The sequence below is a fragment of the Hypomesus transpacificus genome, unplaced genomic scaffold, assembly GCF_021917145.1.
Source record: "Hypomesus transpacificus isolate Combined female unplaced genomic scaffold, fHypTra1 scaffold_62, whole genome shotgun sequence".
Classification (NCBI taxonomy): domain Eukaryota; kingdom Metazoa; phylum Chordata; class Actinopteri; order Osmeriformes; family Osmeridae; genus Hypomesus; species Hypomesus transpacificus.
The window spans coordinates 1,267,780-1,281,682 of NW_025814035.1; the positions used below are offsets into that span (position 1 = coordinate 1,267,780).

The 13,903-nt window shown below is 43.4% G+C and overlaps 2 protein-coding genes across 2 annotated transcripts in view; both read right to left on the bottom strand.

Moving 5' to 3' along the window:
* The window catches only part of anks1b (ankyrin repeat and sterile alpha motif domain containing 1B), a 204,525-nt gene that overhangs the window by 167,301 nt on the left and 23,321 nt on the right, over positions 1 to 13,903 (bottom strand).
* Positions 7 to 4,012, bottom strand: LOC124466050 (E3 ubiquitin-protein ligase TRIM39-like). Its single transcript, XM_047017701.1, has 2 exons — positions 3,872 to 4,012; positions 7 to 3,631 (listed from the first exon to the last, which is right to left on the bottom strand). Exon 2 carries the CDS (start codon positions 3,627 to 3,629, stop codon positions 2,013 to 2,015), a length of 1,617 nt encoding a protein of 538 aa, XP_046873657.1. The 5' UTR covers positions 3,630 to 3,631; positions 3,872 to 4,012; the 3' UTR covers positions 7 to 2,012.

Consider the following 13,903-nt stretch of genomic DNA (forward strand, 5'->3'; position numbering starts at 1 on the left):
AACAGTTTTGCTCCCCCCACACATCAGGATTTCTGATTGTAAATGTTGAATATTTACGATTCGCGATCGGGGCGGCTCCGACATTCTTCCGAGCATGTTCGGTCACTCTTAACAGGGTTCAGTCAACATGGCACTGTTAAGTTATTTTTTCAACTAGGCTAGAGCAGTGTTTTGCAAGTGTGCTGTGAATCATCTGACAATTGAACTTTGATTCTCAGCTTCACTACAGTCCATCACTTCAGAGATATGACAAGCTATTCCCAACTTCAACATGTACCTCCATGTACCAATTCACTCACACATTTACTGTTCACACATCAATCATACTTGCATTATACTATCATCATACACACACACACATGTATACACCCTACTTTAGGCTACATTTCGTTTACTTCAGTGACAACATGGTGGTCACACACACAATCTTGCAGTTTACATGTTTTCACATAAACACATGCACACATCCCTGCTAAAATAATCCTCTTCTTCGTGCGGAATTGATTCCTGCACTAGGAGTCAACACCTCACAGAGACACCATTCTGTACATCCGCCATGCCCTCCTAACAAGTATAGTGTCAATCAAAGGGCTCTCAAGTCTCACGCATTTCAACCATTTCTCATGCTGAGGTAAGGGATAACTTGTCCTGCTATGTACAATTAATGGACGAGGCACAGATTCCTGCAGAGTTTATAGTTGTCTCGAGTTACAGTCAAAAACCAGCCATCAGAAACATCACCAGCACCCCCCTCCAACGTCATTTTTTACCCAACCTCTTGATCAAATTTCAGAGCCCTGCAATCATGTCTTCTTGTATTGTAAGACAACCACCTATTGTAGGAAAACACAACCGCCACATCATGTTTCCTACATAGTTCATGATTGTATCGATGGAAAAGCCTCTCCCTTAAGTAAAGGATAAAACACAATGACTTTTACATCTGTCTATACAACCTTATGAAGGTCATCGGCCATAGTGTTCATTCACGAGGTTGTCAGAAGACAAAATTGTATTTTTATAGCGCAGTGACATTGGTATGGCCTTGGGCCAGTGACAGACATTGCCAGCCAGACAATGTAAATAAGCTTTTGAAGGACATCTCATCTCTGAATTTGCCATTACAAATTGCTGTTACCGCATGCACCCATGGCTCTGTGTTTAAGTTTGCCGTTTGAACTGGACCCGCTGCCTTACTTATCTTCGTGTCAGCTCAAACATCCTGTCCTTTAGTCATCACATTGACTGGATCTCCATTTCCTAGTACAATGTAAACCTTAGAATAAGGGTATTCATAAGCTTTGTTTGTTTGAGCCTGAAACAAACGTGATATTCAAAGAAACTGTTACATGTAAAAGACTTTGGAAAAAGCCTAAAGCGCCGGCTGAATGGAATGAAACAGTGTTCATACTTTGCGTAGAAGATGCTTGCACTCCCTTCAGACACCTACTGTCACTTACTCTCTACAATGGTGTCCACACAGTGACTTCTATACATGTGAATCCATGGGAATATGCAGGCAGCCTGAGTGTTACAACTTTGTTTTATTTGTCCAGTGTGTGTTCAAACATTGGACAGATTTTTACGTTCCCCAAAATCCCAACAGAATGTGATCACTCAATACATCAGGAGACAAATGCAAGCTCACTGCGACAATACAAACATGGTGTTAGGGTTCAAAGGGGATCTGAACGACCCCCATGGGGGCAGTCATTTTCAACTGGAATGGGTTTTCTGGGAGACATCCACTATGGGTTGAAAAACCGATACCCCATCGTTGATCCTTGAGTGCAGGAATCTATATTCTGTTGTTATCCACAAGTACAGTGTATTTACATGTACTTTAAACAATGTTGTACGTTACATCCACCATCCTGTCATAATATTGCATATATTCATCAAAATACAATGGTCAGTAATCCCAGATAATTATCAGTGAATTGATAAAATACTGCATCCCAATAATAAAATGACAATTCGTAGGTTCATTCAACAGGTCAGTTTCACAGTATTTACAGGGATATGATCAGAGGAGCTGCATTTTTGCCACCATGATTAGAGCTAGGGCTGAAATATGGATACAGCTTCCCTTTGAAGACGCAGCCAGTGTAAGAGTAGATATGAGACCTGGCTTCCACATCATAAAAGGAGACCAGACCTCTCTCATAGTCCACAAACACCCCCACCTTCTGGGGCTTCTGGCTCAGGGAGAGGAGGACACCAGGGGCAGCATTAGCTGTGTACTCATGGCCATTCCTCAAAGACAGAGTCCAGTATCCGTCCTCAGGTCTATCCACAAGTCTGACTGTCCACTTTCTGTTGATGGACTTGCTGGCCACGCCTAAATCCCAAATAATCTTCCCTTTAACCTCAACTTCATAGTAGGACCTTCCGGCTGAGAGGTCCTGCATCCCCAGGACCCCGAGAGTCCGGTTAAATCTCTCTGGGCTGTCAGGAAGATTGTTCCAGAGGTCTCCATGCCTCACTTGTTTCCCATCCTCAGACAGGAGGAGTTTGGGATGTGCTGTATCAGGGTCCAGAGTCACATCCACTGCATACTGCTGAATCCTCTTCAGCTTGACTTTAGGCATATTCTCCATCTCTTTATTGAGGGCCTCTTTTAGCTGAGAGATGGTTCTTCCCAATGCCCCCTTGTACAGATCCTCATCTACACTGACCTCAGGATAGTCTTTTATTTGTGGAGTGCTCAGGGATGGGATGCTCTGGAGCAGGTGAAGGTGGTCGTCACTGTGTGAGAATTTGTCCAGCTCGGTGATTTTCCTCTTCAGCTCAGTGATCTCCTGCTCCAGATCTTTGATGGACTCATCTGCCTGTTTCTCTGCTGCTTTCTGCTTCTCCTCAATCATCTCAATGAGCTCAGCCCGGCTTTTCTCAATGGCCCGGACCAGAGCAGTGAAGACCTCAATGCTGTCTGATATCTCTTCCAGTGCATCTCTCTTGCTGGTCTCTACTGAGCGTTTGATCTCCTCAACCTTCCAGGAGCGTATCTGTATCATCTTATTCATTTCGACCAGTATCTCGTGCATCTTTGCTTTCCTTTCGCTATATTCCTCCTCTACAGTAACAGTGTAATGCGTCTGGTGGTCTGTGTTGACGCACATGAGACACACACACGTCTGGTCAGTCCTACAGAACAGCTCCAGGGGTCTCTCATGCTTCTGACACATCCTGTCCTCCAGGTTCTTCACAGGGTCGATCAGCTTGTGTTTCTTCAAGGCTGCAACTCTCTGATGAGGCTCCAGGTGAGTCTCACAGTAAGAGGTCAGACACACCAGACAGGACTTCAGGGCCTTGAGCTTCCTCCCAGTACAGACATCACAGCACACTTCTCCAGGTTTGGAAGGGAACTCCTCTTTCCCTCTAACGTTCAACTTCTTAAATTTCTCCACAACATCTCTGAACATTGTGTTGACAAAGATGTCAGGTTTTCTGATGAAGACCTTCTGACACAGTGGACAGTGACACACATCGTTGTTCTCCCAGTGCCTTGTGATACAGGCCTTACAGTAATTGTGGCCGCATGGAATAGTGACAGGTTCTGTGAACAAATCCAGACAGATAGAACACTGGAACTGATCTTCAGACAGGAGACTGCTGCATGAAGCCATGTCTAGAGAGAAACCAAAAGTAAAACCATAAAAGCATTTCCTTGCAATTGTGTTCTCTCTGATTTGATTTTGCTACCCAAATTCAGGCTTGCTTCATGGGTTTTTGATTGGTATTTTAACACACCGTAGGTAAGAATTATTAAACACGTATAAGAACGATTTAGGTCAGTAAAACTGTCAAAACAGGAAATATGAATACATGGAATAGTTAATTATTTATAATCTTGAATCTTTCTACTTACTTTTTTCAGTGGTTGCTGAATCTGTTTTTCTGTTTATATGTTAATGTAAAAGCTAAAAAAACTTTTTCTTGCTTGCAAACTCTACTGCATGCAAGTATCTAAACTTAAGTTTCACTTTAGCGATATGGCTGTCCCTCCCCCTCTACCAGGGCACGCATGTTCAGTGTCTCCTCTTCCTGCTACAAAGTTAACCCTTCACATGGCTTCATCATTTTAAAGGAGCATATTGAACAAGAGGGTTGTGAGTCCCAAAGAAGAGGAAACGTCACAGTGGTAAAGATATATCATGGACCAGACCTGGAATCTTTCAGCAAACTTTGTATTTAAACACATTAACAAGTACAGGACAACTACAAAAAGAACGTATTTAGTACCAGATCACAGTACTTTTTGTATTTTACCAATTGTCCTTATACAGACTGTATTTGTATTTTTGAAGTGACTGATAGGGATGAACTACTGATGTAGTTTGAAATCCAGTGTCCATACCACATCGTGGTCTTTAGGCAACTTGGCTTCTATCATACACACACGCACAAATAGCTGCCGTTTACTATTTTCTTTAATTCCCACTCAATTATAATTAAAAGCAGGCATAAGCAATCAATAACCAATACCCATTCTCCTCAGGATTCAGGAAATCCATCATCGATCATGTGATCATCCTGAAGGTCAGCTCATGAGTGAGGCCATGCCTATAGGGTTGTAGTTCCGGTGAGGGGCTATGTTATGTACCGTAGTTGAGTTGGCACACAAAGATATACTGTAAGCAGGATGAAGATGGTGCGATGAAACCTGTGGTACTTTTGAAGACTATAAGCAAGTTGTACGTGTGTGTGTCGGAAAAAGTGGGTCAATATTAAAACAAGTGATTGGACAGACGTCCTGTACATAAAAGGACCCACATACAAACACCACCCACCAGACTCCCCCACAACAAGCCTGATATTTCTCTTTCCCCAAGCCTTAAAACAATAAGACAATTTATTCCTCCCACCCTCAGTCAGCCTGCAACAAGAACTTTCTCAGTTGTCCTGAAATGACTCCTGACTCGTTCTCTTGTGAAATCTTCACACAGGGTACACTTACAGGATACAGTAAGTGAGAGATGGGGAGTTACAGAGAAAGCAAGAGAGAGAGGGAGGAGGTACGGAGAGAACGAGAGAGAGAGAGAGAGAGAGAGAGAGAGAGAGAGAGAGAGAGAGAGATGGGGAGTTACAGAGAAAGCAAGAGAGAGAGGGAGGAGGTACGGAGAGAACGAGAGAGAGAGAGAGAGAGAGAGAGAGAGAGAGAGAGAGAGAGAGAGAGGATGCACTGAGTACAGGGAAAGAGGGAGAGAGTTGTGGAATCAATCAGACAGGGAGAGGGAAGACAGAAATCACTGTGTATCCAGTGTAGGTATTGATTGATCCTATATTTCAATCAGCTTCCATCTGGAAACCCCTTAGCACAGTCTGTGTATGTGTGTGTGTGTGTGTGTCTATGCGTGTGACAGCATAAACCCAATAGTTAGGGTTAACAATTGAGTTAATGATCAATGGAAGCCCAGACCTGTATTATCATCAAGTCAGCAATGTGAAAACAGTGCCACCCTGAGGAACTGTATTCTGCAGATCCAGTAACTTGTGATTTAGAGGTTTCCTCGCACAGAATAAACTTCAGTTTGCTTCAATTCATTTCCATTACAGCCTAGGGTTCATACCTGAAACAGAAATTGCAAAGGAACCTAGAAAATAGACTACTTGATCTCAGGCTATGAGCTCTGATGTCAAGTACCGCACAGGCAATGGGTGGAAGGAGCCAGGGAAGCATCCTTCAAGCCATGAGCAGCTACACACACACCTAGAACTACATTAACACGCCTACCAGCCAACTACAGAGCTAGAGCTACAATAACATGCCAGTAAGAATAAAGATGTGAGGAAAATTGTTCAGAACTTCTCAGGTAACAACTTATAAGGGTAACACAAAACCCAATCAATTTTACTGTACAGGCAGTACAGAAGTACTGTAGACTGTAGACTAACAATGTGGCAACACAAACAGATCATTTCATAACTAGAACTAAAACAGTAACATTGACATGTTCATTCGAAAAGCTGTAAAAAAATACATAAACAAAGAGGAAAAGTATCGGAAAGGGCAACAGAACCGGGAAGTAATATCATACATAAACCGACCAGGGGTCAGTCCTAGAGACTCCTGCTTCTACCCCCCAACCACTCCCCTCCTACAGGTGGATGGCTCGCATCCAAAAATGGCTCTCAGATGATGATACAGTATACTATTTACTGTCCATTGCATGCATCCTCATTCCTATTGGCTTCAAATCAAGAGCAAATCAAACAGGTTCACTGGAGTATTTGGTTATGGACGACACGTTGCCGAAGCGGTGGAGGGTCTGAGTTCATTCGGCATAATATCTCTTGGCATCTCATCGGGTTCAATCAGGCAGCCTCAAGCCAAGTCCATCTTCATTAGCCTCGCCCCATGGGGAAATGAGCTGTGCGGACAGACTGACAATTAAAACGTGGGTGTAATCAATACAGGGCAGGGATTGCAGCTATTGCTTAGATAACATTGCGAAACACAGAAGAATAAGAACGCAGGTGGTATTTGCTCACCTCAACGAGCATTCACTATTAAAATGAACTACTGTTGAGTGTTTTGTTCCTGTTCATTTGCACGACTGCAAGCCAGGGGGCCAGTTGATCATGGCTCCCCTTAATCCTGCAACGTTCGAGAACATGCCTTTGAGTTGAACGCAGCTCTGTTTGCAATCAAGATGAATTGTCTGGTGCTACTCTCTGGTGTAGACTGTGTATACAAACCCGGAGCAGTAGCATGGTCATGGCCATATTTGGTGTGTTGCGAGAGACATTTGTTTACTTTTTGTGTTTCTCTCGCTTCTTTTATACTAAACAAGGACATTCCACCTTGGCTCACTTCATGTGGAAGGCTAGGTTGATGGCTTTAAAACGCAACATGGCTGACACAGGAAAGAGCAGACAGACCAGAACACAATTACCAGCACGTAGACACAAATCACAAACCCATCCACAGCATGTAGAGACGGACACACGTTCATATAAAGATGAAACACGCACGCCGTGATTCCGTATGCGTGTGGTAGCATGGCAACCATCTATTCGACCATGAAGTGTGGTGGGACAAGTCAACCACAGCCTGCTGCAAACCATGTGTGAATAAGTGTGTAGACTTGTTCGGGCTTGTGCCCGTGTGTGAGTGCCTGTGTGTGTGTGTGTGTGTTAGGGTTAGAGAGAGTGAGAGAGAGACAGTGTCAGTGTGTGTGTCTAAATGTGTGTGAGAGAGACAGAGAGAGTGTGCACGCGTGTGCGAGAGAGCGCATGCGAGCGAAAGAGAGAACCAAGCAAATGGCAAAAAGAAGAGAGAGAGAGGAGAGGGACGCCATGTGTTTGTGCAGTGGACAGCTGTGTCTCGTCATGGCGTATGAATCCTCCCCTAGTCCTCTGTGACTGTGGCAGGCCTGTCAACAGAGCTGCCGGCTCCCATTACAACCAGACACCACAGGAAGTGCACATCTGCGGCGTGTTCAACCGCAAAATACAGCCAGACACCCTTGGGTTCATCCACAATGCAAAATGCGAACACGGTACAATAAGTGGGCCACGCCACGGTGTCTTTAGTGTACTTTGAGAGTTTCGTGTTGGTTTTTGGAGGGTTGAGGACATGAATCCGAATGTGAAAGTTAAACCAAACGGAAAAGCAGGGAAACCCTCCCATTGAGGTTGGGCTGGTGTCTGGTTATCCACTTGTCAAGGTGATTATTCCCCCTTTTTGTTTGAACTTTGAGCCATTTTTGTTAGTTGCCATCCCTAATTGGAAACTACATCCCCATCTACAATGAGATGAGTGTGGGAAATGTAGTGTCTGACCTAACTAATCTAGCTTCCCATAATGCTGATAAATGCTGACATTGATATGTAGTCTTTTTAGTAATAAGAAAGCTAGGAATCTTCTGCAAATGTGTAGCTTTTAAGTTTAGTGCACTGTCCAGTCTGGTAGTCTAGTCTAAAGCAATGCAGTTGAGCATCACTGTCTGCTACAGCAAGGCCAATGTAACCACATTACCACATTTATTGTAACCTCAACACTGGAACTATCTTTTGTCACCTCGTAAACATGTAGACCTTAAACCAACACCACACACGCGCGCGCGCGCGCGCGCACACACACACACACACACACACACACACACACACACACACACACACACACACACACACACACACACACACACACACACACAGAAATGCATTCCATGAAACACACAGCTGCAATTCATTATGTCCTGTTTATCTCATGGTTGTCACAAATATGTTGGTATAATGTATATGGTGCTATGAAAATAAAAGAATATGTTTAATGTGTCCGATGAATGTGTGATGGATGGTATGTGTTTTGGTTTGGAATTCTGATACGAGCCGTTATCAGTAATGTCATTGTGCATTCTGATTTTCAGGGGCTACGGCAGGTATACACAGACATTTCAGCACAAGAGATTCATGGTTTTATGATGCCCATTTGAGTGTGTGAGGTGTGTGTGTGTTACCTAGGTCTAGTCTCACTGAGTGATTCTGACAGCTTGTTGTATTGGACCTCATTTTCATATAAATGCCTCTGTCTGTCACTCTCACTATAACATTCTCTCTCTCACAATGTTTTTCTCTCTCTCTCCATCCATCTCACTCTGTCTTTCTCTCTCTCTCTGTTCCAAACTGATATAGAATGACCAAATCGTCCGTTTAGGAAGACAGACTCAAGACAGAAACACAACACAGACTGTGTGCTATTACACAAAACACACAAACGCACTCAGCCCCTACCATGAGTGGATTCACTCAGTCTCAGTTTGACAGTTGCTTTCTCTAGGTCTCTTTCTTAACACACAGAAGTCACAAATGCACACAAATGTAGAATTCACACACACACACACACATCTGCATGCAATTATTCCCCACAAGAAGGTATTTAAAACGTCTTTGCCCATGCTTTTTATCAGATCTATCAAAATAGCTTCCCCACATACAGCAACTAGCCGCGGGGTGGAGGGGGTGGGGTGTAGCGAGAAAGTTAACGATAGTGACATGAAAAAGATCAGGCTTTGTGACTTCATCTCTTTGTAGGCATGACAGTGACAGATTTTGGAGGGCTGAAGGGGAAGACACATGTCACCTCGACAACAAACACTGCTACTGGCTCAACGTCTTTCCCTCTCTCTCTCCTCTCCCCCTCCCTCGTAAACTCTTTCCCTCCCCCTTCACCTCGCCCTCTCCCCATCCCCACCCCGCTCTCTCTCTTTCTCCCTCCCTCCCTCGGCTCACAACCTTTACAACACATGAAACTATTTGTCTATATTTACATTTACATTTATTCATTTAGCAGATACTTTTATCCAAAGCGACTTCCAAGAGAAAGCTTTACAAAGTGCATAGGTCACTGATAATAACAACAAGATAGCCCCAAAAACATTAAGCACATACTGTGAACAATCTAAATAAGTGCCAAAGGGAAGAACTATGAGAGCATGTAGTTAAACAAGTTACAATTAAACAACATGAATCGCTATAAGTGCAAGTGTACCTGTAGAAAAGCAAGCAACAGTTAAAAATATTTCACAGCGAGTACAACAAATTAAATCAGTTACCACTAACCAACAAGAGCTACAAGTCTCTACAAGTCATTGTGATCCTTGAGGAAACTAATATTGGGACCAGCAAACCATTCCTAAGTACCGTTGTACTCCCGGAACAAGTGCATCTTGAGCCTTCTATTGACTTGACAATCTCAAGACTTTCATCTATCTCCCTTTTTTCCTCTCTTAAAGAGGTTCAGTCTCTCTTATGTGCATGACCTAAATACTGACACACACACACACACACACACACACACACACACACACACACACACACACACACACACACACACACACACACACACACACACACACACACACACACACACACGCTGAGCAGAAGCTCCATCTGTGATCCTGGATATTGCCTTTGGTCCAGACTATAATAAGCGAAAGGTACACACCATACCCACACGTACAAGCAGACTAAACATCTAATGACCTCCGTAGAACGCTGGCCACACTGCAAACTTGACATTACCAGGCTTTGCTCCATTAGTTCCTGCAACAATGGAACCCCAAATAGAGGAGAAAACATCTGTGTGACTTTGTGTGTGTGTGTAGTTGTGTTGGAGCCTTTGGGGTGGGGGGTTACATCAAATAATAGTTTTTCCCCCACCTCACTCATCCGAGCAACAAAGACTGCATGCCAATGGACAGGTTGCAGCAGTGCTCTCCACACTGGTTAACCTGCGCGGTGTGATATCCACACAGGTTACATGGTGAGAGAGCGCACACAAAACAGTATCTTGTCACCCACGAGGACTGCTCTCTGGTTCAGAATCATCCGGAAGGTAGAGCTGGGTTGCGCTAAAGGCTATTCACTGTAGCAAGTGTGAGGAAATCTAATATGGTTACCTCACACACACACAGACATTTGGTAGGGGGGTCAGATGGCTGAGCGGTTAGGGGAATCGGGCTACCAATCAGAAGGTTGCCAGTTCGATTCCCGGCCGTGTATTTCATGTTGTGTCCCTGGGCAAGGCACTTCACCCTACTTGCCTCAGGGTAATGTCCCTGTACTTACTGTAAGTCGCTCTGGATAAGGGCGTCTGCTAAATGACTAAATGTAAATGTAGTAACCACTAAACAGAAACTATATTAACCAGAAACTCAAAATAAACCAATTATAAATTGTCAAAATAGGTATTTGGTAACCAGTTATCTAGTCTGAGAGATTGTGAAATCTACAAGTATTGTGCAGTAAAGTCCATCAAAGGACCAGAAATCCCCCCCATTTGAACCCCAAAACCTGGGAGGAAAGCATGTGTGAGAGAGTGTGAGACACAATCATGTATAATTCTGTTGTCATAGTCTACAGTATGAGATCTCTATGTTGTGGGTATGAAGAGACTTCTAGAGGCTCTTAAGATAACTTGGGAGCCAGGGAGAACAGTGTGATCCTGTGTTTGAAGTTCTCTTGTGGCCATATTGACTTTCACATCCACCTCGTTGGTCTCTCTCTGCCTCACACGTTGTATTTTGGCAGAATGGTGTTTCATTGGCACAAACACACAGAAAAAACGTTTTTCTCTGTCCCCATCACACGCACATAGGCACCAAAGAGCGCACGCACACGCACACACGCACACAACAAGAGGCCATGAGAGTGGTGTGGGAAAAGAGATGGTTGGACTGAGGGGGTTTGTATGGTTGAAGGACAGGATTTGTAATCTTTATTTAACCAGGCAAGTCATTAAGAACACATTCTTGTCAGGATCATGGAAATACATGTAGAACCCAATGTCCCAACCACTGATCTAAGGTCAGTCCGGACTTCTACTCCTGCAACAGTTAGGTGAGCATCGAGGGGGAAAGGCATCTGATCTGAGGATTGTTCTCAGCTACTTGGATGTTAGCCTTCTAGGTATGTCAAAAAAGCCAAACCATTGAGAGAGAATAAGAGAAGGCCCAAACAAACTGGGGGTATTAACTACAAAAACAATTGACATGTACAATAGTAGACCAAACAAACCTGGATATAAACTCAAAGTTGATAAAAGACTGTTGGAATTTTACTTTGGTGGAAGGAAAGATTTCATATTTCCATTGTAATCCGTTGACAGGAGTCCAAACACTATTCAATCAATCCAAGCTACAGGTAAAATAAGTGGTTTAAGTGGTTTAAATTGTTTTCTAGTTCCGAAAAGATGGCAGTAGGAATATCAAAAACCGTCAACCAAAAGGCTAATCCATGTCACAATGACTTCCTTCTTTGGATTCCAACAAGGCAAAGTATCTCTCATCCGCAGTTACATAAATAGAACATGCATTTCCAGCATTCAAACATTTCATTATTTCCAATCCCCTCCAGAATGGTTTCCCTCCCCCCGGTGCACCAAGGTGTGATTGGGCAGAGCCTACAATCTACATAACTTCAATGCACTGATCCGTTGAAGCTTGTGGCTAGCTTGTTAGCCTGTTACTGTAGCAAAATGAGCAGATCATCAATGTAGATACCCGCAGCTAGACAGGTACACTGGGATTGTTTTGAGCCAGCCCTTCATAACGTTAGCCTCAAGGGTCCACCTAATCAACAACCTTCAAATTCCAACTAGCGTCACACTCCTCATTTCTCCAGAGTTAAAACCTTTCAATATATGTATGTCATCTTGCCCTAATTTATCCCCAAAAAGTGGATGCAGTCATCCTGGAACCAGTTTGTCGTGTCCCTCAATAAACATGTAGTCTTTGTATGGGCGACAACTTTGAAGTCAGCTGGCCAAACATTCCTTGTCATAGCTATCATGATTAATTACCAAATAATCTCAATCCTTCACTACAAAGGGCATGGAGTAGTTAAGCATTTCTCATAAAAAATAGTTTTTGGTACTGGTATGGATAGAATTGGGGGAGGTGGGAGACTGAGTTTTCACAGACCAAAATTCACAAAGCCAAGGCAATTATTACACATATCAGACAAGCACCACGTTGTGGCAAATAACTATTATCATTGCTATTAGACATGACCGAACCTGTCAGTTCTCTGTATCAAGACACTAACTTTCATTTCTTTGTTTCCTAGAAGAATTATTGAGAATAAATGTTTGCTGCCTTACAACCATACAGAGATGAATGGAATACTACATAGCCTACTGAGGAAGATTCCAGTCTTGGCCATGGTTTCAACATCGGCATTGATAGTGTTGGATAATAAGAAACGCTGTTGATCCTTCCAGTGGTCAGAACATGTTGTTCGGGAAGTGGAGGTCCAAGTTCAACAGCAGTTACCTCTGATTAGCCTAGCTTAGTTGCTAACGTTAATGCTCTCCAGTCATGCGGTTGCATTCATGCTCAGAGGAATGCCACAAACAGGCTAATTTTAGACTCCCTGACATCGGACAAAGAGCCATTTGAATCCCCCTTTTTACTCCCTCCATCCATAAGCAGCTCTCTTTCCGCCTAATTGATTGGGCTGGAGAGCTTTAGCTCTTTCCAAACAGTGTTTAGACCGGTCAGTGGATAAATCATGGCTAATTCCTTCTAGACTGCACATTGGTCCCTGGCTAGCTCATATTACTGGTTAGTTTGTCAGTTAGTTTGTTTCTATCATAAAACAATGTCACAAGTTGGAAGCTGCTTATCCATGAGTTGGCACGGTGTGGAGTGTGCACGTACTCTGGCGAGCACAAACACGTGACAAAACAAGCAGACCATCAGGGTGGGTCTACACTCCCGTCATTCTCAACTCTCAATGAATTTTGATTTAACAGTTTCTGATGAAACTGTCTTCCCATTGATGTGTGCAAGGTGGGCAATTCTCCCTCTACCTTATCCATCCTCGCTCTGCCCCTTACTCTCTGTCTCTCTCTGTCTCTCTCTGTCTCTCTCTCTCTCGCTAACTCACCCCTCTCTCGCCTGCTATTTCTAACTCTTCTTTACTGTTCCCAATCCATTCCTTTATCGTTTCCTGTTTTTCTCTCTTTTCCATACCATTCAATCTTGTACTCTATTTTTACCCCATCTTTTCTCTCTCTCTCTTTAGATATATTCACAGGAAAGCCATCCCTAGACAGTTCCCTTGGTGTAGGTGAGAACATGTGATCTTACCACACACACACACAGCGAAGCACAATCTCATGAAACATGCATGCATGCACACAGACATACTGTACTTTACAGCATTTGCTATTCTACTTTGCTATTCTATCCAACACAAGGCCACCCAAGAATCCCTTCAATGTAGTATTACAGTAAGAGGAAGAATTGCATTACTCTTGGTGTGAGATGAAGTTGACCTCAGGTTGACCTGTTTAGGTTGTATGATAGGACTGAACTGAATCATACATTTCCATCCAGTATGATCTTGGGCAAAGGTATCCATGTGCTTGAAACAATAGTGTAATTGGTCCGTC